Below are 23,426 nucleotides of genomic sequence, written 5' to 3' on the forward strand. Positions count from 1 at the left end.
ACCACAATTTGAAAATACAATTATGAAAGTAATTTCTTCATCATCAGAGGTCTCGGTTCGGGCTGGCATGCGGGCCGGCATGCGGGGCGACGCGCATGCTAGCATCGTGTTAGCGCCATGTTTGTGTTGGCAGCGAGGGCCCACGTAGCCTCGACGACTACTGCTTCCGCGTGGCGGCGCTGCTGCCTGGGCTGCGAGCGCTGCAGCGCTTCCTTCCCGAGCACGGCTGCCTTGTCGTGTCGCCGGCCAACTTCTGGCTCAACGACATCGAGCACTTCCGCGCCGATCCCGACGTGATGAGCACTGTTCACCAGCACCAGGGCAAGGCCTTCCAGTTCTCCACGTCGCTCAAAGGTGCCACACTGTTGGGCTGACAGCGCCCGCATGTTCTCCTCTTTGTGCCAACTGTTCTCCAGCCATGCCGGTTTCCTGCCACTTGCAAAATGTTCTTTCCAAAAGAAATTGGCCAAATATCCCATTTTATTTGAAGGGTATTTTATTTACTATTACAAACATTTCATTTTGCAATTACATTTATAAGAAGCAAATGATCGTGAGAAACATACATCCTGAAAAGCTCAAAGTCTTATGGATTAAATGCGATTTGCTTGCAGTGTTTATTTTCAATTACCGTACCGAGTGCAGAGGTGGCGTATTTGTTCACACAGCACCTGAGTTTGATTCCCGCCGTGGCTCTCGCATGACTGGCGAGTGATATTTGAACCGGTCTTGTCCCTCCCCACCACTTCACCAACCCGCACTGACCAGCATGGCGAAGTATGGTCACACAACCTCCATGATCCAGAAGTGGATTGAAAAAGTCCGCCAAATGAATTTAGTATAGGCTACACGGCTTCAGAATCAAACAATCCTTTGCGTGAATGGATATAGTCTGTTACTGCGTGCGTTGCTGATGAGCGGTGGTGTGCGTGGATACGTGCGTGTGCAGACCTGCTGTTCGGCGTGCCTCCCAAGTACAGCGGAGTGTCACGCTACTACATCCGCAACCGCCAGCGGCTCGTCTCCTTCGCCGTCACCATCGTGCTGCACTCCTACGACAACCGGTGGGGCCCGCCTCTGCCCTCCGTGGCCCTGCCAGCCTAGCGCGCCCCTCCACACACTGCTCGCCTTACCTCCCTTTCCCCTCGCACACCTCATCTCATTGTTATTTTATTACGATTGTCATTATTTAAAGAAAGTCTCGCCGATTCTGAAGACTATTTTTCAGGATGGCGCTGCCAAGTTTTCGCAGTAGAGGGCGATGTTGAGTTATTTGCAGGTAATCTTTCAGGATTGGGATGTTTGGTCAATACCAGCTAAATTGTATGGGGGGGGTTTAGCTCTTGGAGGAAATAGGAGAACCCGGAGGAACCCATGCAGAACAGGGGGAAAATACAAACTCCGCACAGAAAGGCGCCTGAGTCATGAATCAAACCCAGGCCCTCCGTGCTGCGAGTGTTACCACTGCGCCACCAGGCCGCTCCATCTACCCCAGTGTTTCTCAACTCCAGTCATTGTGACCCACCACGGTTTGCCATTTCCTGATATCGAAACGTTTCTATTCATAGCTCCTGCACACTGCATGCACCTGATTGTGGAGAATTATGTAAATCTGTTCCATGGGGTGGTTTGCATGAGCTGAGGTTGAGAAACACTGCTCTCTATCACTCGGATAACCCAGAGCGAGTCGAGCACAGGGCCAAGGGCACAGGGCCAAGCCTTGTTGTTCACCATAGCTCAGGGGGTTTCGAAAGGGAGACACTCCTTGCATGGGATGAGAGGTATGGTTGTAACGAGGAGGGGGGTGGGGGTTTCCGGTGTCACCGTCATCGTTATGGAGACGCTCAAGGAGGAAGGAGAGGTCCGTGGTATTGAAAGTAGCAGCGACTAGATTCTACTGGACCGTGGACATCCTGGCGGGGAGAGCTGTTTGCAGAGAAGGTGACCCTTTCTAGTACTTTTGCGAGGAGCAGTGTCGTGCTGTGATTAATCTGTGCGTGCTGCGCTTGTTGCAGGTTTGTGTGGGGCCTGCGGTCGCGGTTGAAGCGACTGTACCCGGCCACCAACGCGTCGTTGCGTGAGGACTCCATGGTGCACGTGCACTTCCAGGAGGAGGTGGGCGTGGCCGAGCTCGTGCCGCTCGTCACCACCTACATCATCCTGTTCGCCTACATCTACTTCTCCACGCGTACGTACACACACGCGCACACACACGCGCACACACCCGCACACGCGCACACACACGCGCACACATGAATGCCTCGTGTTGCTGGTCGCTTGACATTTTGGGGCCTTGGGCCGATGCTCAGAAACTGTGTTTAAAAAATTTTTGTTGAGGCTGTATGGCCAGGAATGTTTCTGTATGTGTGTGCGTGCTTGTGCTGGGTCTCCCCTAGGTCGACTCAGCCTTAAATGAGCACCTGGTGCGACGTGTAAACATTACCATTAGGGAGACGAAGGCGGCTGGGCGTGGTACTGGCCACCCCACCTCTCGTCTGCCGAGCCCGGCCTCCGTGGGTGCTAATCACTAACAGCACTTGCCCATACAGTCTGTTGAGGTTAAAAAAGGGTCTTTGTCTTTCTGTATTTGTATGTGTGCAGGAAAAATCGACTTGGTGAAGTCCAAGTGGGGGCTGGCACTGGCAGCTGTGGCCACGGTCATCAGCTCCCTGCTCATCTCCGTTGGCCTGTGCACCCTGTTCGGCCTCACGCCCACGCTCAACGGAGGGTGGGTCTCTCACGGCGTGCACGGCCCTGCACGCGACCACCGCCTGCCCTACGCCACGACGCGCATCCCGGCGTGTGAAACTCGCCGAGAGGGTGCAGGTGGTCGGCTTGTCCAAGCTGTGTCGCATGTCACAGGCCTCACAAGAGTCGATTATTCATTATTATTTTGCTTGTTTACTCAGCGAAGCCTCACCGAGTATGAAGACTTTTTTTTGCTGCTGTTGTATGCAAATTCCATTTCAGTAGTGTGCAGTGTAATTGTTTGGCCAATACCAATTACCTTGTGTAGTTGCATTTTTTTATCTATGAGAGGAAGAGAGGAAGAACATAGAAATGCCACACTCACACAAATACAAGGACTTTCGGGTGGCGCAGTGGTAACCGATGCTACGTGTAATGGAGTTGATGATGTGCAGTGCTGCGTTGTGAACCTCCCTGTACTCTGTGCCGTTGCTGCGGTGTTGATGGCTTTGAGCTGGTCCTGTGGCCTGCCGCTGTGTGCGTGGCACAGGGAGATCTTCCCCTACCTCGTGCTTGTCATTGGCCTGGAGAACATCCTTGTCCTCACCAAGTCGGTCGTCTCAACGCCTGTGGACCAGGACGTCAAATTCCGCATCGCACAGGGTGACGCATCGCACAGCTCGCTCTGCAGGCACAGGCTGCACCTACAGCTGTGTGCGCAGCAGCTCACGCTCTCCCAATGAGGTTGCTCAGAGTTAACGAGGAGAGTGGCACCACAGTTGCTTGTCTTGCACCAATCCACGTTTTCCCACATTTTGATTTCATTTGGGCTGCAGGATGGTGCAGTTGTAACTCTCGTGTCTCACAGCAAGGGCCTGGGTTTGATTCCCAACTCAGGCACCTTCTGTGTGTAGGTTGTATGTTCTCACTCTGTTCTGGTTGGGTTTCATGGCACTATTAGTTCCTGCCATATCTGAAAACCCCACACAATGTTGCCGGTATTGACTGAACATCCCAGTGCTGAAAATCTACTCGCAAATTACTTCATTAGGATGACGCACAGCAGTAACATCGCCCCCCTACTGCAAACATTTGGCAGGACTCCTATTAAAAGGGTCTTGAGACTCTTTCCTTTGTAAGCACAAGTAATAAATACATCTTTAGACGCTAACCCCCTTTTCCCGATGACGACCGCTGGTGTTGCGATCGGAACGTCGTAGTTTTTTGTTATTTTCCTTGAACCTATCTACGTGATTTTACCGAAAGACCCTAAGAATAGGTCATAAATAGTAATTACGAATACAAGAGAAATCAAGCATTTTAAATATTTGACAGTGAGACAGCATGTGATGGTACCTCTTTCACAGGAACATGGTTATCACAATTACAATTAAAAAAAATACACATACTTGACTTTTATATGCGATACGTGAAATATGATATTCTGTGTTGATGTGGAGGCCCCACATTGTAAATCCGTAACCTGTGACCCAGCACGGAGGTTTATCCTGTACACGATATACCCAAAGATTTGTACCGACGTGGCTCACCGTGGATTACCGGAGGAATTGGCCGCCCTTCCCTTGTCGTCCATAAAGAATCTGTGGAGCACGGCCCGTGACTCGCAGATGAATGAATTTGCGGGTTACGAAGCTCCGTGTTAGCCCCACACACCTCCACCGGTTGCGGTTTGCAGCTCCGCAAAGCGTCTCCACTCCGTCGCCGGTTACAGGAGCAGGCACGGACCGCCGTTAACACGTGAATTACAACTACAGGGATTCGCGGATCCTGGATCGCATCAATGTCTGCAGTTAAAACAAGTGCATGGACGATGCAGTTTACACCATGCATAGAACCTAGACACACCCACAGAGGATCTAGTGTGCTGTGTGTGTGCGCGCGTCATGGCCTCGTGTGTGTGTGCGTGCGTCATGGCCTCGTGTGTTTGCGTCATGGCTTCGTGTGTGTGTGTGCGAGTCATGGTCTTGTCTGTTTGAATCATGGCCTCGCGTGCCTCTCCGTCTCTCTGTGCAGGACTCAGCAACGAGGGCTGGTCCATTGTCAAGAACATGGCCACCGAGCTCTTCATTGTCCTCATTGGCTACTTCACCATGGTCCCCGCCATCCAGGTACTTGAATGCAGATGATGAGCTAATTGGCGTCTGCAGTGTGGGTCTCTTAACACACCGTGTAGCTCGTTATACGATCCTATATAATTATAATCGGCCGTGATCTATCCATTACTGGATGAAGGCCTCCGCCAGGCTCTCAAATTCCTCACAGTCTTGTGATGCGTCGGTCCAGCTCACTCATGCACTTGAGCTGATTTCATCAATCTATCTCTGCGGTGAGGATGATCCATCTTTTGGTGTCTCTAGGATGATCCATACTTTGGCTGACATTCTGTCAACAGTCTTGTCCATCAACCATTATCCCTTCTAGCGATGTGGCCTGTCCAAGCCCAATTACTTTTACGAAATTAGATTAGATTTGCTGTCACTATTTTAAAATGATCTGCATCTCACTCAGTTGGAATGAAACACAGTAGCAATCATCGCCCTCCTACTGGCAGACTTTTGCCCGTTTACAGGGTCAGGTGCCGAGTCACCTTATGCCCGCATGGACAGCTGCCACTGTGGGTGCCCTTTCAAATGTTTGAGATGAGATATGATGCAAGTCACTCAAGTTCTCTGAGATGCTCTGCGCGTTAAGGTGCTAATCAAAATTAGCATTATTATTGAAGGTCACATTGTGTAACGTGAAATAGATATATCGAGTGCTATGTAGAACTGAAGATATCAATGGATTAAACGAATTGTCTGCTGTTGTGTGGTTGTTCCCAGGAGTTCTGCCTCTTTGCTCTGGTGGGGATCGTGTCCGACTTCTTCCTGCAGATGTTCTTCTTCACAACAGTGCTGGCCATCGACATCCGCCGCATGGAGGTGAGGCAGCAGTGCACCGCAGCCAGTTCGCACGCACGTGTTGTGTTTCGCTTTGGACTTGCTTACTCCGCAAGTCAGCTCAGGTCCCAGGAAACGGCTCCTTCAGCAGATCACCGATTTTCTGCAGATTTGAGCGATTCCTGCTTTATTTGCGGTGTGCTGGTATAACGATGGGACATTTGGTATCCGCGTCGTTCTTATAGCGCAAGGCTATCGCAAAGGTGTTGTATTTTGCAGACACAGTCTGCAGTAGTTTCACAGTTTCTGTGTGTCGTCACAATTGAGTCATTTGCAGTGTAATTTTCAAAGTATTCAAATTTTTGTGGCACACAACGGCCGATTCTTTTTGACTGACGTCACTGGATCCTTCGCGTCCGCTGTGACGACGGCGCGTAGTACTTCGTGGCGGTAAGGTCCGAACCTCTGCAACAATCAGCGGATGCGTCACCGCCCCACATGGCCACCTGCACTCCCGTGCCTCTGTAGGACTCGAGGCACGAGATGACCACGTGTGCCGATAGAGCCGGCTCAGTAGAGCGGTACCCGGTGTGAGTCGCATGGTTGGCTACGTACGTTGCGAAAGAAGTTCAACATATGTACAAAGGAGTAGTCGTGGAAGATGACTCCACATTTCCGCTTCAGGAGCCCTTGTCCGCCTCTCCTACCCAATGCTGAACGTGTCGGTCACCGAGGGTGCTCTAGTTCACAGTGCTTGCTGTCAGAGCTAGGCTGGACTGCATTGAGGGAGAAACCAATAGGTAATGATTTTATCGTGCAGTCCTTAATTTCATAATTTCAACTTATAACGCGCGCAGTATTTGCTCGTTGTCGTGGAGAGAGAATGACTCGACGGCCGGCTCGAGGACGATGACCTCGCCTTGACGATGCTTGGCTGGCCGGTTTCAGGACCCCCATAACCCCGCTGGTGCTGCCTCTCCGCTGTCTCCGCTCTCGCCGCACGCTTGCAGTTGTCCGACCTGCACAAGCACCCCCTGCGAGGCCCGCCGGAGGCGCTCCACGTGCCCGTACCCGCCCCGGCCCCTCGCCCTCGCTCCAAAGCCCCCCGAGGCCCCGGGGAGGCGCGGCCAGGACCCCCGCCGCCCGCGTCTTTCCCCTACTCCATCTCGCTACCGCCCCCGTCGCTGCGCACGCTGCGCTTGCCGCGCCGCCTGCGTGTCGTCTACTTCTTCGCTCGCACGCGGTTGGCTCAGCGAGTCATCATGGTGAGTTCCCACGCACGGCGCTTGCCGGTGAGTGTCACACGTTGATGCTCCAGATGCTAAACTCTGCTACGGTAAAGCTAATGGCATGACGAACACTTCCTGTGTGTGTGGTATAATGGTTATGTATCGTGATTGCTGTGTGCGCGCAATGCTTTGTGTGTTTGTGCGTGTGGTGTTTGCTGTGTGGGGAGCGGTGGTGTAGCTAGGCCTCGGCAAGGTAAGGTAATTTACCCTTTTTACTGGGTAAAAGGGTCAAGGTAAAGGGTAAAGATGTCTACATGCCAAGGGGTAAGGTAAAAGGTAGGGTAAAGGTAGCTCGGAAGAATTACCCGGTAGGGTAAAGGAAGCGCGAAGTATTACCCGGTAAATACGGTACCTAGTTTACCACTAAAAGCTCCGTGGCGCAGTCCGTGGCCTCCATTTAATAAGTAATATTAAAACAAACTTTAAAAAAACACGCTTTTATTAAACGTACTAGTAATGGCAGAACTCCACGACTCCAGGAAGTGGCTCCGAGGCTCGCCATAACGTAAGGGGCTGTGGTGATTTACAGCCAACGTCAGTTGACCGTGGACAATTAGACCCAAGCTGAAACATAACATATAAAAAAGGATTTTATGATAGAATATAGTGTTGTCATCAGTATGACATAAGTATACCAAGTTTGCAGTCGATACCACATTAGGAAGTGGGTAAAAATTTAGTTACAAGATTTGAGGATACAACAACGACGACAACAATGATAACAACAACAAGCGTGTAAATTTGGAATCATCGAGAGTATTCTATATTAATAAAGCGCTCTACCCAGCATTTACCGTTATAAACCTTGTTCATGTGTAGTTCCCTAGTAATTACCCTGTAATTGGGTAATTTGTATGAGGTAAGGGTAAAAGGTAGGCTCGTTGCTTTTTACCTTTTACCTTACCTGCTAAAGGGTAAAAGGTAGGGTAGAGTGATTGTATTGTGGTAAGGTAAAAGGTAGGGTAAAAATAGGCTCGTTGTTTTTACCTTTTAACTTTTACCTTACCTTGCCGAGGCCTAGGTGTAGCGGTTAGCGCGCTGCGCTACAAAGCTGGCGGCCAGATTTCAATTCCCGCTCACGGCCAACACCGTGGACAATTATCTGAACCAGTCTTGGGCCTCCCCTAGATCGACTCGGCCTCAAATAAGTACCTGGTGCAGTGTGTAAACATGGGGAGTGCTTCTGGCCACCCACCCCCTCGTGTGCCATGGCAGCCTTCATAGGTGCTCGCTGACAGCACTTTCTGTGATGGCTGGAGGGGGGGGATCTTTGTAGTTGCCGTTTGCTGTGGGCGAGCGCGGCGCTTGACACGTGCGCGTGCCCGACGCTGCAGCTGGGCACCGTCGTATGGATCGGCATCCTCGTGTACACGGACCCCACGGGGCTGCGCGCGTACATCGCCTCGCGCGTCGCGCAGCAGAGCTCGCTGGGCGGCGGCGACCTCACGCGCATGGCCATGGCCGGACTCTTCAGCCACGAGACGCCAGGGGCCTCCTCCTCCTCCGCCGCCGCCGCCCTCTCCGCGGGCGACGCCGCCTCCACCGTGGCCGCGGCCCCCGGTGAATCGGGCGCGGGCCGCGAGCCGGGCCGCGGGAGCGTGCCGCCCGACACGGGGCCCGGACGGCCTCCCCCCGCGCCCGCCCCGCGCGGCTGGGAGAGCCTGAACGCGCACGCGGAGCGCGAGCGGCCGCCCGCCGACATCACGTGGAGCGGCGCGCAGGACGAGGAGGTGTGGAGGCAGCTCTCGTTCCGCCACTGGCCCACGCTCTTCAGCTACTACAACATCAGCCTGGCCAGGAAGTACGTGCGGCCTATGCGCTTTGCCGCACAAGCGCCGTTCTACACCGCGCGGGCCGTGCCCCGGCGCTACGCCGCACGCTATTCACCGCACGCGTCATTCCGCGCAGGTACATCAGCATCCTGCCGGTGGTGCCGGTGTCGGTGGTGCTGTCCCCGGAGGACGCGCTGGCGCTGCAGCACCCAATGGAGCTGGAGCAGCACCGCCTGGCGCTGCAGCACGAGCGTGAAAAGGCGGCGCTGCCCGTGCTGCCCGCCCCGACAGGGCTCACCTCTTACTACCGGTAACACTGCAGTGACATCACAACGCAGTGACGTCACAACGCAGTGACGTCACAACGCAGTGACGTCACATCGCAGCACCACAAGCAACACTAATGACCACTCCGGAAATTTCTAAGCATGGAATGAGTCATCAATCAATATGATTATTTTACTCATGAAGTTAGTTATGCTTGTAAGAATCAATCATGCAAGATTAACACAAGTTATTTGCACATAACTGCCTCCAGTTTTCAAGGACAATGCATACGTTGTCGAAATATGTTTATTTGCATATTTTACCACAAGCATGTGTGGTTAATGTAGACGTGATGCCTTGTGATAGGGGTTTACTTAGTGTTTGAACATCTTTACACCGGGATACTTGCCGAAAGGGGAAAGCCTCATCTTGTTTTAATCATCTTAATGACAAAAAGGATCCAAAGGTCACCTGTCTTTTCACTCTCAGAGGGAATCGCAGCTTCCTGCTCCTTGGAATGTTCAGTTGTGCACGAGTACCACCATACGTGATCACGTGGTCATGCTCTCTGACAACTCCTGGCAAAATCCGGAGAGAAAAACATTTGCATGTGAACAGTAGGATGACACCGCATGGAACCGCCTCTGAGATTGTTATCAGTTCCTTTATTTAAAAAACACCTTTGCACCCTAACAAAACACATACTGTGCAGTAATAAAGTGCTATAACAATAAAATGGCCATTGCACTGACATGAACCGCATGCCCTTGGGTGCACTGTGTGCTTAGCTGCATGCACTATAAACCAACGTTGACAGCGATAACCACCGGTGCTGTTTCTTGCTGTTGCATTTTCCTCTCTTTGCCATCTCCATTCTCTGTGATCAGTCAGAATATTTATATGAAGCTCTTTTTCACAGATGTCCAGTAGGGGCGGGTCAGAACGTTACAACAACAAACAATACAACAACAAACATAAAAAACACGGTAGGAGTGCAAAATATAGGAAAGGTAAACAAATCACTGAAAAAAATATGCAAATAAATATAAACTTTTTTTTTTATATCTTACCAGGTTATGGCCACTGAGGTATTAACTTATTTTTCAGAAGCTAACTGGCCACAAATGATAGCTCTGCACAGTGGTGGCGTACCATGTAAAAATGTATATCAGTAAAATAATCTCAATAATCTAAATGAATGCGAGCAGACACAGCCGAGCCCAACGTTGAACAACGTGGTTCACTACATTTATATATGGCTGCCAAACACCAATCCTTGCATCTGCTTATCATAGCCGTAATTGTGTGCTGCCACCGCCGCTGCCGCCGCTGCTGACTGATATATGTGGTTGGTGCTGAATGTTTCTGTAGCCGGGTTGGTGTAATGGGCGCTGTGACCAGCCTGGGGCTGGGGGAGGTCTGCCCGAGCCGGTTTGCACTGCAGGGAATTTATAATTTAACTTTAACGTTGAGTTTTGTTTGTGCGAACTTTTTCGATTCCTAATGTGAAACAATGTTTATGTTTTGATTTATTTTTACTTGCTGTACTTGTTAAAATTAGTTCACTACAAATGAGCCCCATCCTGGTCTCTGGAGTTCTCACCTGGTTATACAAAATACACTTCAAACTTTGTGTATTTACGTAGAAAAGTTCATAATACAGGGTGGCAGAGAAAAGGTAAGGAAGTGTATTGCATTAGCAGAGGGCACTGATTATTTTCTACATGAACCACTTGAGGGTTAAGAGATGGGTTTCTGCAGCAGGTGTGATGTTTGTCTGTAGGTCAGAGCTTGACTTGAACAAGCAAATTTCTGGGTTTTCAATACAGGAACGTACAGAGGATGCTAAGAATTGAGTGATAATCGGATGTGGCACGAAGATGATGTAGACATAGTGATGGGTGGGATGTGCAAGGGGCAGGTTGCCACATCGGGCACTGGAGTGGCACCCAGAGGTTGGTGACCACGGGGTGGTGACTACTACTTAATGATTGACTGCAAGGTCTGGCAGCATGAAGGACGCTATTGTGAGAGGTGATAGCATCAACAGCATCAGCTGCCATGACCTGATGACCTTGAGATGCTCTACAAACATGGTTTTGCCGCACGTCACGTACGTCACGTACATAAGTACACGGTCCTCACGCTCGCCGTGTCTGGACGTAGACGGCGAGGCGCACTGTGCCTGTAAGCGACGCTCGGGCCCCCTCGCGTGCGTGCGTGCGGAGCGCAGGGCGGCGGGGGTGGGCTTCCTTGTGGGCGGCCTGCTGGTGCTCACCACCTGCTGCCTCTACAAGCTGCTGTGCCCCAAGACGTATGGGCAGCTGGGCCCGCGGCACGGGCGGCGGCGCCGGCGCGAGTTGCCGTGCGACCAGTACGGGTACTGCCCCCCCGTGAGCGAGGCCACGCCCGTACCGCTCACGGGGCACCCAATGGTGAGCCCTGCATGGGCGCGCGCGTCACTGTGGGTGCACGCGTCCCCCCCGCGGCCTCGACTGACCGCTGGGCAGCGACGTGGCCCAGCGGTGGTGCGGTAGCTGCTCCGGCGGTTTCATTCCAAGCTACACGCCGCCTGCTTCGCAGTGGACCTTGGAGATGCCGTGACGTGGTTAGAAAAGAGGAGGCCATTGTGTGCTAGCGCCTTGGTCCACATTTTATATTTGTTCTGCAAATGACTCGATTGGCTTTACACATAGAAACATTGCCCCCTATTGTGAAAGTACTGCAGACTTAAACATATCACATTCACGATACCAAATGTAATAAATTATTAATTGTCATATTTTGTCGAGTGCTGTTGGCGAGCTCTAATAAAGGCTTGCTGCTCTATATAAGAACGGGAGACACAGCAGAGCCTCACCATTCTGGCGAATTGCCCGATGATGCTGGATGCAATTACCAGCGAAACGTCGTACTCAAATTGTAAATTGTTGTGGTTTCACGCTTCAACACACCGGTGGGCTAAAGCAGTGAACTATTTGTCTTTTGTCAACGTGACACTTTTTTATTTTTTACTGATTGGCCGTGTCGGGTGGTGGAGGGTTACGACACATTTATAAATAACGCGATCTAAACCCAAAAACGTTGATTATGAAAGGCTTGCATGGTGAACGTGGGGTTGGTGGGGCTAGCACCACACCCGACCGACTTTGCCTCTAGCGCTGATGTTTACGGACTGCGCCAGGTACTAACTTAAGGCTGAGTGACTTAGCGGAGGCCGAGGATCAATTCGGATTTTCCTCACTGATGTATGCCTGAGTGGAAATCCTTTTAGTCATCGGGGTTTGAGGTTACTCTGAAGATTGAGCAAGGGTGGAGATTCAATAGTCGAGGTGAGACCCGACTAGGCTGCAGGCGAAAGTGTTTGCGCACATTCCTATTTAAACGACGCGCGCTTCGCAAGGTACAGAATCGCTTGTTTACAATTTTGAATCTTTTAAGTTACCTGTGACCTGTGCCAAAATGCATGAATACTTGCTACCTGTACACGCGGCTAACCGGGGACCGTGTTGTGCGTGCCGTGTGATGGGTTGATTGCCCGTGGACCCAAGGACATAGAGTGCGTGGCCGTGGACGGCGGAATGCTGGTGAGCTGCTGCCTCGCCGGGCAGATCCGCGTGTGGGACGCGCACTCTGGCCGATGCGTGACCGTCATCCACCGCGTCAGGTAGCGCGTTGTGTGCACAGCACTGCCACCGCGGTTTCCACGGCAACGCAAACCTCACTTGTTTGTGAATGTAAATGCAAACTTTGCTTCAAAGCATCGCTCGCCAATTGATGGATGTGTGACCTCGTTTTGATGTTTATTACCCTTTCGTGACTGCAAGGATCCATACTCTTGGTTCTTTCGGTAAAGTCACGTAGGTAAAGAAAATTAAAAATAAAAATAAATCAAATTAAATCACGACGTTTCGATTGCAACACAAGCAATCATCATCATGTGTGAACACCACAGCAAGAGAATGTATGCTAAAGTGGGAGAGATGCCAGGAGGCGATATAAGTCAAAGAGGGGGGGGGTGGGGGGGGGATAGGGAGCGAGGGGGAGGGCGTCTCGGGGACGCCAGGGACTGGGAACGCGAAACTGGGAGAGCAGCATTTCATGCCATATACTCCATACCCCGTGTGTTGTCTCACGGGGGCATGAGCATTTGTTAGCGTAATTACCACAAGAGGTAGGTCAAAAATGTAGTCCTGTACAACTTTAAAAATAAACTTTATTTTCTGAAAGTGCAAAATAACCATGCAGCTGATAAAAGCTACCATTGTGCTATTGTAATTGTAATTACCAATGCAACGTGTGCAGAGGGGGTTGTTTAGAGATATGCTGAAACAACCTTTGTGACCTACACGGCCTTCATACAGCACTACTGCCAGTTCATTGACAGTTATTGTTATTGCCTGTGCAGTAACACACGGGAGACTGGAGCCTTACCCGTATCTCGTGACCTTCCCCCACACCTCCGATTATCACGGTTGGCTATGTATGGTGACTGTCTAAGCAACCCTTAGTTGCTAAGACAGAGTACTAGTTTATGGACCTGTTATAAACTTCACATACCTACATACACTACGTACTATACTCCAGAACTATAATCTACGTGTTGATGGGACATAGCGAAAAAAACGGTACATGTAGTTTACGATTGCATTTTATGGTCATCTGCTGTGTTTCCACGTGCAAACGGGCACTAATGGCAGCCCTGAGCCGGCAAGCAGAGTTTCTACATTTCCATAACAAGGCCATTTTCTCCGTGGGATGATCACTGTTGATCTCGAAAAAAATGGGGTGCATCATGTCGACCATAGATGGATAATTTGCGAAGTCAACCCGACTGGGATTTCTACTCATAACCTTGCATTTGTGAGTCAAGTGGTTTTCCTTCATTACCACCATGCTGGAAAAGGAGAGGCTGTCTGAGCAGGTACCCACGCTGTGAACCGTGTGGGTCATTGGCTGTCTAAATGCACTTTGTGCCGGCAGCGCAGGCAGGGTGAGTTTGACTGACATCGTCGCGGTGCATGTTGCATGCTGTCGCTGCCTCCTGTCACACAGCACGAGGCGCAAAGACTTGGACGGCGGCTGTGGCCGTGTGGAAGCGGTCGACGGATGCGTCGGACCAAGGCCTTGGCTCGAGACCGCGGATGCACAGGCTGCCGGAAGTCTCCCCGCAAGCCCCCTGTTTGGGGATCGTAGCAGCCCCACGTCGCCGAGTCACGACACACCTAATAGCCCCTCCTCCGGCTACGACTTCTCCAGCTTTTGTCATCCAAGATTTGACGGAAGCCCGAACTCAATTCCCAGCGGTGCCCATTCCGCATTCTCCTTTGCAGCTGGGCTCTCGGCCGATTCGTACGAGCCCCCTTCTGGGAGTCACCGGCGGACACGGAGAGCTAGAGACTCGTCGGCGGAGCAGGGCTTACACGATGCATCGGCAGGCAAGGCCACGGCCCGCTCGCCCTCGCTGCCAAAAGCGAGGTTACAAGAGGACAGTTTGCTGGAGAGATCGTGTGGAGAGCCCAGCGAGGTGGCTTGCAGATCTCCGCGTGGAGGTGGAGAAGGGGATGAGTCGGGGCTCGGGGCAGGGCCCGGCCCTCCTGCAGATGAGTCCGTCGGCCCCGAGAGCTGTCACGGCGTCATTTGGAGCATGGCCGTGAAGGATGGCATTGTTGTGGTGGGCTGTGGAAACGGCCGCTTGGAGGTGAGAGCATTGAGATTTTATCTCCACTGTATTTAACATTCTAGTTATACTGACGTTAACATAGTTCGGTCCAAAGTTCAGTGACAAAAGACTTTTTAGAGCAAAGAGTGTACTGTGCATATTGTGTGGACGTAGGCAAGTAGGAAAATCAAAGGCAGAAATGTAAATCTGGTAGAACCATTGAATAAACTTTAAACATTGCAGGATTGATCACAACTGTTGAACCCATTGTTATAACTGCTTTTTGTGTTTCATTTGTTTTCCTTTTCCCTCACCTCTGATTAGCACAGTTGGCTACGTATGGTGTGAAACATATGTTCCATAACATCAAATGGCAAAACATTTTCAGAAAAAAATTGTCATAATCGAAATCGGTTTGTTGAAAATGTAGTGCCACATTTGTTTTCTTCATAACATCCAGTGACAACAGTGCTGTGATTAATTAGCTGCTGCGTCAGAGTAGAGAGTTCTGTGTGTTTTAAATTGTAATCTCCTTTCCTAAGGCTGAATGTAAAACTCAAAAAGCACTTTAGACATTTAGGTCCAGCTTATTGAGCCAATTGCTGGCGTTTACGGAGGCCATGCGTGGCTCCTCCACTCCTCCATGGAGCGATCTGTTGGGCAGCGGTGGTCGAGGATGTGTTACGTAGTTGGCGGTGTGGAACCGCGGTCGTCATCGGGGCTCTGCTCTATTTCCTGCGTGCGTGAGACGGACGCAGCGCGTGTGCGAGGTCCTCGTGCGCTTGGGCGAGCTCCAGTGTTTTCTGGTCGAATTGAAGCCAGGGGTTGGTTCCGCTCTGGGGTCGGAAACAATGTCTGTTGTCGGAGCTCGTTTCCGTCCGCTCTGCTCGGCAGCTTGTGTTTCACGGGGTCCAAGCCGGAGGTTTCAAGAGCCTTTGCTCGGGACCCAAATGGTTCAGGGAATTTTATGAAGTGAGTTTGCTCATATAATCGTGCAGCTTTGCACATGTCACATCGTTCGTGGAGTAGTTGAACTACTAACCCTGCACAATCCGCGATGCATGTGCACTCTAGCTCTAAATGTGATTTATAATCATAATAAATATTTATTTGGTATTGAATAATTAATGCGAATTTATTCTCAATGCTGTAGCGCTGTAACGTGTAAACCCATCACAGAAATGTGTTGGAAAACCAACAGACAAGCGGGAAGGCAGCCAGAACCAGCGCCAACAATTACGCAAGGAGGCAAGTTTGGCCAACTCCATCACGCAGTGAGCAAAGTACCATTAGGCCCAACGTGTAATCTTTTGCGACAGCATTTGTATAAACTGCTCTTGTTGCCATACACCGGCGTCTCAAGTGATTTGTTTGAGGGTCGCAGTCCGCTTCGAACGTCGACCACCAACTGAAGTGTGCAATTTGCTGGAGGAAACCTAAATACCGAGAGAAAACCCACGTGTGTGAGGAGGGGAGGAGGTAGCATTTAATCCCCATACAGATGGAAATAAATCCACTTGCTATAACTGCCGAATGCTGGAAAGCCAGGATGTGGCGACGTCGACACGCCCACGGGTAGGCAGGGAGTTTGAGGACCGCGACTGTGGTCTAGCAAGCCGTGCTGATCGAGCCCGCGCTGTCCTTGCACCCCCCCCACCCCCCCCCCCCCCGCACAGGTGTGGGATGCGCAGAGCGGAACGCTGCACTGCTGCCACGAAGAGGGGGTAGCCGGCATCATCGCTCTCTCCTTCTCACAGAACAAGTGAGCGCTCTTGTCGCGGCCCTGTCGGGCTGAGCGGATGCGTTCCGCGAGTCTTCACAATGGACTCTCGCGCCAGACCGTGGCGCCGGGGAATCGTATCAATTTCATTGCGCCGTTTGGTTGGACGAGTCGGATGAAGCCCCAACGTTCGCTTTCCAGTAATGAAAACCACCCTGTCACCTGAAACCCCCGCCTCCTTTGGGAGCGATGATCCCCCTCTGCCCCTGGTGGATTTGCGTGACTTGAAGGCATATAGATCACAAATCGCACTGCTCGATTTTGATTAACTCGCTCCGAAACATCTGCACTTACTCATGAGCCCATTCCTGAGCTGTATCGATGGTCACGAGCTCTCTTCTCCGTAGTAACGTTGCTCATGGCTACTGATGGCTACTCGTGCGTTCCTAATCGCCGTGCCCTCTGCGCCTTTGCTCACCGTTGCCGCTGCTGTTGCCGCTGCTGTTGCCGCTGCTGTTGCTGCTGCTGCGTCGTGCAGCATCGTGGCGGCACGGCTCAACGGGACTCTCGACTTCTTCCTGCTGGAGACGAGCAGCCTGCAGGGGCACGGCCGCGGTGCGTGCCTCTCGCTCTCACCCTACTGGCGCCACACGCGGATTATTGACGCGTACATTATTGCGCAGTTTTCTTTGTGTTGCTTTAAAATGTTTCTTTACTGTTTAGCATCCGGGTAGCAAAGAAATGGCGCATTTGGACCGAACAAACTGATAGTGGCATGTTGTGCAGCAGCAGCAGCGCCGGTCACGCGAGACGGGCGGCGCCCGCCGGTGCTGCGGGCGCCCTGCGGGGACGCGGAAGGCGATGGCGACGGCGACAGTGTCTTGCCGGCTTATGCACTCCGTGTGCCCCGCGCACCACAAACCGATCACCACGCTGAGGGCCGCGGCGGGGCGCGTCGTCACGGGCAGCGAGGATCACACGCTCAAGGCACGCGGCTGCACGGCCACGCCGATGCGGCACGACTCGGTCACACAGACATAACTTCAACCGTGATGAGGGGTACAAACTGAGTAATCATTGGAAAGATGTTATTAACCATGCAAAAAAGATTTAACTACACATATTTGGACCATCTTATTTGACAGGCACTATTCTTTAGTTACCGTACAGTTTACTGATAGACAGCCAATTTTGTTTGATCATGTTTAGCTTCTTTTTTCACACGCTGGTTGCCTGCTTTGAGTTTTACCCACCCAGCCACATAGCAAGGGGCTGCTTTGTCCTGACTTGCTTTTCTGCTTCTGCCATCTACGTAACAAAGGCTCAGTCCCAGCAGCAGCAGCAGCCGCACCAACCTTATCATAACAACTCCTCTCCCGCGGCCCACCCTGGCTCCTCTACGCTTAACCAGTCTACACAACAAAGGCTCAGTCCCAACAGCAGCCTCAGCCGCACCAACCTTATCATAAGAAACTCCTCTCCAGGGGCCTACCCTGGCTCCTCCCCCCTCAACCAGTATATATACAAGGTCCGGGTCTCTTGGGATTTCTCTTTACTTGATACAACAATCGTGCTGTGACGGTTCCACCTGAAGACGGAAGCTTGTGTTGCCTCCGAAACGTCGTGATTTTTTATTTTATTTCTATTATTTCTTTCATTATTTTTATTATTTATCTTTTACCTACGTGACTTTACCAAAAAAACCTAAGAGTAGGTCTATCAACTATTAGGTTTTTTCGGTAAAGTCACGTGACTTTACCGAAAAAACCTAAGAATATGAATCCTTGCAGTCACGAAAGCTTCAAATCTAGGTCTATCAACTACCCAAATTTGACCAAATGATCACGCGGTCTATTTCTGAATCACAATGAGGGCTGTGAACAACTCTGTGCCGGGGGATCTTAGCGGTGCAAGTCGGTTGATGTGCGGTGTCTCTCGTTTAGGTGTTCAAACTCGAAGACTCGTGCTGTCTGTTCACCTTGCGAGGCCACCAAGCCGGAGTGACCACTGCCTACCTGGACCAGGTGCACCACGCGGCCCCACGGGGGGGGGGGGGGGGAGCGCTTGCTCCCAAGCATTTTATCTTCAACGGTGTCTTAACAAAAACACTTTTTGTAGGAAAAAGTGATTGAACTGGTTACCTATCACGTGGGCAATGCATTTGAAGTCAAATATATTACGCGAAAATTATACGTTTTGCTCCTCCGTGCACGCAGAACATGACGCTGTGCAGCGGCGGCCGCGACGGAGCTGTGTGTCTGTGGGACGCGCTCACGGGAAGCCGCGTGAGCCAGATGTACGGGCACCGCGGCGATGTCGTGTGCCTCTCGTGCACCGCCAGCTACGTGATCAGTGCCGGCGTGGACGACAAGCTGTGCGTGTGGGACCGCTGCAGTGGCTCGCAGCTCTTCACCATCCTCCAGGTGCCGCGTCTTTCCCGTCGTGGCCCGGCGTAACTCCGGGCCACTTTTTCAACGGACAGTCGCGTCGTGCGTGTGCTCCTTGCGAATGTCAAGCTCAGAATCCTGCGTAACTGCTGCACGCGTGTTTTCCGCGTGGTGCAAATTTAGTTCTCGATGGTTTCAATTTGAGTTTGTTCGTTGAAACTTGTTACAGGCGATTGAATCCGATATTCCACCATCTTTTAGTTGCAAAAGGCAGCAGAAATATTCCCAGATTTTAATTTCAACGCGTTTCACCACTTGTGTGCAGCACGTTCTGCTGCGTCTGCGATGCGTGTCGTGGAATGGTCCGCTATGGTGGGGAAAAATATAGCCCATTCCAGGGTCATTAACGTGCAGAACATCCCAGCAAGTCACAGTTTGTGTTTCCAAACAGGAAAACACAGAATTCCATAGGGTAGTGATCATTGGAGTGGACATGGTGAAAGCATGATAATGGATCCTCCGCTATATTCACCTTACGTGTGGTTTGTGGGGCCCAATAGAGCCAGGACTGGTTGCTGTCCAACGAATGATGAACAGAGGTTATCTCCATTCACCTCGGGGAACCCAGTTAGTCCGTTTGTCGTTTGCACAGAACGTGTTTGTGGGGTGTTTTCACCACTGAAACTTTCCATCCTGGCACTTTCTGCTGAACTTGTGAACTGCTCATGAACTGCACCCAGCATCCACATTTTTGTTACATCCCCGTGGTCGTGGCTGTGTGTGATGTCCTTGCATGTGGCCTGCACACCAGGAGCCCGACTGTGGCTCCAGCTTCGCCGTGCTGGCGGAGAGCGTGCTGGTCACCGGGGCACCGGGCTGCCTCAGCCTGTGGGAGCTGGCTTACGGCGCCCTGCTGCAGACGGTCTGCCTGCCGGCGTGCGACGAGCTGCAGCTGCCCCGCGCCCTGCTGCCCATCAACAACACCACCGTGGCCTGTCACCTGGGCTCCTCCCTCAAGCTGGTGCAGCTGCCGAGCGTTGTGGACAAACTGGACTAGGCGCGCGCGTGGCCGTGCGCCAGGGCCCGCAGCGTGCGTTGCTGCCTAGTAGCTGACTAACCATTCAGGGTTTTTACTTGACCAAACGTTGTTGTGGATGCATTGGCAAGGTCATTTGAAGGATTTAATAATGCTGGTGCTCACCTAGGGAAGAAGTGTGTTTTATATAAGATTTGTGTTTTCTAAAGACGAGTTATAAAATTGCAGTCTCTAGCCGGGCTACTTTAGATGCGAATTCATGTGCCACCTTTGAGAATTGTGGGTAATAAAATAATAGATAAGGGACCAGATTCACGTGCTGGCAAATGCCCATTTCCTGTCGATTTCTGACATTCTCCATCACCTGTAAATCATGAACGTGATGTCGTCTACTGTATCACATTGTGAATCTGGCCAAAGGGTTTGCTTATATCAATAAAGAAAGCACCCTTTCCATTGATCAGTGGGCTTCCCAGATAAATTTATCTCGGATGCTTTTGTTAAAACGAGCAACATTCTACGTCCAGTCTCATGAGCCGGGTGTGTGGCTCGTCAAGGCGACTGCCCGCAGGTGGCTTCGTGTCGGCCAGAGATGCACCACAGACGACATTGTGCACGTGTGTGTTGGGATGGAAAGATGCTCCTCTCTTTGGCATAGTGGGTTATTTAATAAAAAGAGAAGTGTTTAGCTGGAGAAGAAATGTTGGGCCCATAGGGTGAGTGTGCCTACCTGGCTTTCATCCGTAACGTCAGGTTCTTCAGTAAAACACTGCTCACACTCTGTGATGAGACAAATTCAGGCTGTTCCTTGCTTTAACAAACGTCCCGGGAGTTGGTTAATGCGGAAGCATGGTGCTCATTAGGCCGAATCATCGGTGAGTTCATTGCAATTTCATTTCAGAGATTAAACAATTGCGTTGTCTGTTTAAGTTATAAACGAACATTGCTCCAGCCGAAGTGAATTTGTATGCTCGTGTTAATGATCGTAATTACATCTTGGTGTAATCTCAACGACATTGTGAAGCTATTGGCCAGTTTGGGGCGGTCAAACTCTGTACATTTTATAAACAAGCTGTATTTAATGACCTACAAGTTTATTAGCATCTTTTGGCTAATTTAGAGATCCCGTCTCAGCATTGCAGCAAACTCCTCCGTACATTATTCAACAACAACAACACATGACGTCTGGTGACGCTGCGTTGGCAGTGGTGCATGAGCACAATTAACAAAACGACTCCAACACGTCCGTCAATAACACTGCCTTCAAATAAACAATATAAAACGGGTGACGTTTCAGCCAATGGCCCTACTTTGTAAAACAAATATAGCACTTTGGGTGAGGTTCCCTGGGTAGTATCCAAAGTGGCCGCAAGTGATGACGTGGGTACTGTACGAGGAGGAGATCTGCTCTTACCGACGATGTAGATTTGCAGTTTTGCAGGACGTGGGTGGTTGTGTCGCCACGTTAACCAGCGCACTTAATGTGGGTTGATGAGAACACGTGATTTCACTAAAAAGCTGATGCCACGGGCTGGGAGTAAATTATAATTTGTTAATTAATAAGGTTTATATGTTTGTGTGTGTATGTGCTTCTTTTCTATGTACCACTTAGTGGTAAGCATTCAGCAATGGGATATTAATGATTGCCGGTGTTTAGTGTGGGGATACGGGCCAGTGAAACACGCTGAAGGCAACACCTACTGTGTGCACTTACAGTTGCATTTTTCTACTGTATATTTTTTGTTATTTAAATGTTATGACTACACCAAATGAAATGAATGTACTGGCAAGCTTACAGAAGACTATAAACATTTGGATAATAAATAACTGATATAATAGTCTCGGGGTGTGTGTGTAATAGTGTGCGTATTCGGCAAAAACAACCCCCTACCTCCTTGTGGTGCCGGACGGCAACGCTGTAGTCGGCAGTGCTGTGGGAGCAGGGCCAATTTAGATTGGCCATTCCCCTCATGGCGTTTGTAACCACCACAGCGGCCAAATGGGGGCTCTGAACGGGTGCAAGGGGCTGGTAACCACTCCACCTTCAATTATCACAAAACCACGCCTAAATATATATATATAATTAATATGCTTGTGCCAGAGGCCCCGGGGGACATGCGACTGATGTCTCCTGGCCAAACCCAATTTGGCAGAGCCAGGAGATTGAATCTTTACCCTCGGGGCTCCTCCAGAAACAACAAAATACTACTGAGGGTGGCCACGTGGAATGTTCGAATGCTCACTGCGGAGGAGAGGCTGCCACTCCTCTGTCGGGAGCTGGACCGGTACCGCCTGGATCTCTGTGCTATTCAGGAGGTCCGGTGGACCGGTTCTGGCTCCTGCCACCATGAGGGGTGGACAGTCCTCTACTCGGGGCAGGAGACCACCAAACAACGGGGTGGCTCTTCTGAACAAAATAATGAAGGGGGCGTGGGAGCGTGGCGGTGAGGTGTGGAAAGCGGTAAGCCCCAGACTACTTTGGGCTCGCCTTCTCATCAACCGGAGGCGAGGAGTGGTGGTCGTGGTTACTTATGCCTCCACCGAAGATGAACATCTGTGGAGGGATGCAGGCAAGGCCGATGAGTCTGATAGCTTCTATGACCTGTCACAGGTGCTAGCTAAAGTGGCCCCTCGGGATAGAGTCATCCTGTTGGGCGACTTCAATGCCCGAGTTGGTCATGATGCTGGCACCTGATCTGGAGTGGTTGGAAGGCATGGGCCAGATCAGCCCAATAACAATGGTAGGAGGCTGCGAGATTTTTGTGCAGCCCATGGGCTTGTAATTACCAACATGCTGTTCCGGCATCGGCGCACAACATCATGGATGCGTGCCGGGTCCAAGCAAGAACATCTGCTGGACTACGCAGTGACGGAACAGCGGATGCGGGCCCATGTCCTTGATACTAGGATTTACCGTGAAGCTGATCTGCCCACTGACCATCGACTTCTAATCTGTAAGATGTGCCTGCCATTCTTCCACTCCGGTGGTGGGTGTACACCCAGGACCCCATTCAAACACAAGGTGGCCTGGTATCATCTAGCTGATGAAAGTTGCAAGCGAGAATTTCATCATTGCTTGCAGCTGGGGTTTGCATCGTCCCCCAGTCCTGATGTTGAGGGTAAATGGGCGAGGTTTAGGACTGTTGCTCATGCAGCTGCAATGGCTGCTTTGGGTACGCGGTCCAGACCTCCCCAGAGACCCTGGCTGACAGAGGAGGTGTTCAGGCTGGCTGAGAAAAAGCGACGGGCCCATTCCCATCGTCTAGACTCTCTAGAGCATCCCACGTCAGAGAATGAGGAGACCTACCGCATCATTTGCCCGGAGGTTCAGAGAGCCGTGAGGCGCTGCAAGGATGGGTGGTGGTCGCGGGTTGCTGAGGAGACGGAGTCTGCCTCAATGGCTCGCGATCACAAATCGCTATTTAACTCCCATAATAAGTATAACCCGTAAAAACAAAGTTTTTCACTATAAATCCTTTATATGTGTGGCAGCGAACTTAATATAAAGGATTTAAAAATATATTCGCCTGTAGAGGACGCGGGGATCGATCCCACGACCTTTGGCATGGGAAGCGAGGGCGCTACCAACTGCGCTACTCCGCCACGGCGTGTGAAGGGGTTACGCTCTGGGCTCTTATACTGTGACGTTCAGCCAAAGCCAAGAATGAGTTCTATTTGAATATATGTAAAATATTTTTTTTGCCT

At 51.1% G+C, this 23,426-nt stretch overlaps 1 protein-coding gene across 5 annotated transcripts in view; it reads left to right on the top strand.

Moving 5' to 3' along the window:
• Nucleotides 1–21,559, top strand: part of SCAP (SREBF chaperone) — a 30,485-nt gene extending 8,926 nt beyond the window's left edge. For 3 of the 5 annotated variants that reach the window (XM_061554536.1, XM_061554538.1, XM_061554537.1), the window contains exons 6-24: nucleotides 134–354; nucleotides 950–1,064; nucleotides 2,016–2,188; nucleotides 2,602–2,728; nucleotides 3,239–3,351; nucleotides 4,723–4,817; nucleotides 5,532–5,630; nucleotides 6,599–6,853; nucleotides 8,212–8,678; nucleotides 8,786–8,959; nucleotides 11,150–11,351; nucleotides 12,468–12,583; nucleotides 13,972–14,617; nucleotides 16,255–16,340; nucleotides 16,837–16,913; nucleotides 17,085–17,285; nucleotides 18,242–18,322; nucleotides 18,515–18,721; nucleotides 19,497–21,559. In XM_061554536.1, the coding sequence (XP_061410520.1) occupies nucleotides 134–354; nucleotides 950–1,064; nucleotides 2,016–2,188; nucleotides 2,602–2,728; nucleotides 3,239–3,351; nucleotides 4,723–4,817; nucleotides 5,532–5,630; nucleotides 6,599–6,853; nucleotides 8,212–8,678; nucleotides 8,786–8,959; nucleotides 11,150–11,351; nucleotides 12,468–12,583; nucleotides 13,972–14,617; nucleotides 16,255–16,340; nucleotides 16,837–16,913; nucleotides 17,085–17,285; nucleotides 18,242–18,322; nucleotides 18,515–18,721; nucleotides 19,497–19,798 (3,757 nt within the window). In that variant the 3' untranslated portion in view covers nucleotides 19,799–21,559. Of the gene's footprint in view, nucleotides 1–133; nucleotides 355–949; nucleotides 1,065–2,015; nucleotides 2,189–2,601; nucleotides 2,729–3,238; nucleotides 3,352–4,722; nucleotides 4,818–5,531; nucleotides 5,631–6,598; nucleotides 6,854–8,211; nucleotides 8,679–8,785; nucleotides 8,960–11,149; nucleotides 11,352–12,467; nucleotides 12,584–13,971; nucleotides 14,618–16,254; nucleotides 16,341–16,836; nucleotides 16,920–17,084; nucleotides 17,286–18,241; nucleotides 18,323–18,514; nucleotides 18,722–19,496 lie in introns of all 5 variants that reach the window. The other 2 variants (XM_061554540.1, XM_061554539.1) reach the window with 2 other exon arrangements.
• The last annotated feature ends 1,867 nt before the right edge of the window (nucleotides 21,560–23,426 follow it).

The sequence above is a fragment of the Lethenteron reissneri genome, chromosome 20, assembly GCF_015708825.2.
Source record: "Lethenteron reissneri isolate LAM-NWPU_2019-01 chromosome 20, ASM1570882v1, whole genome shotgun sequence".
In the NCBI taxonomy this organism is placed as follows: domain Eukaryota; kingdom Metazoa; phylum Chordata; class Hyperoartia; order Petromyzontiformes; family Petromyzontidae; genus Lethenteron; species Lethenteron reissneri.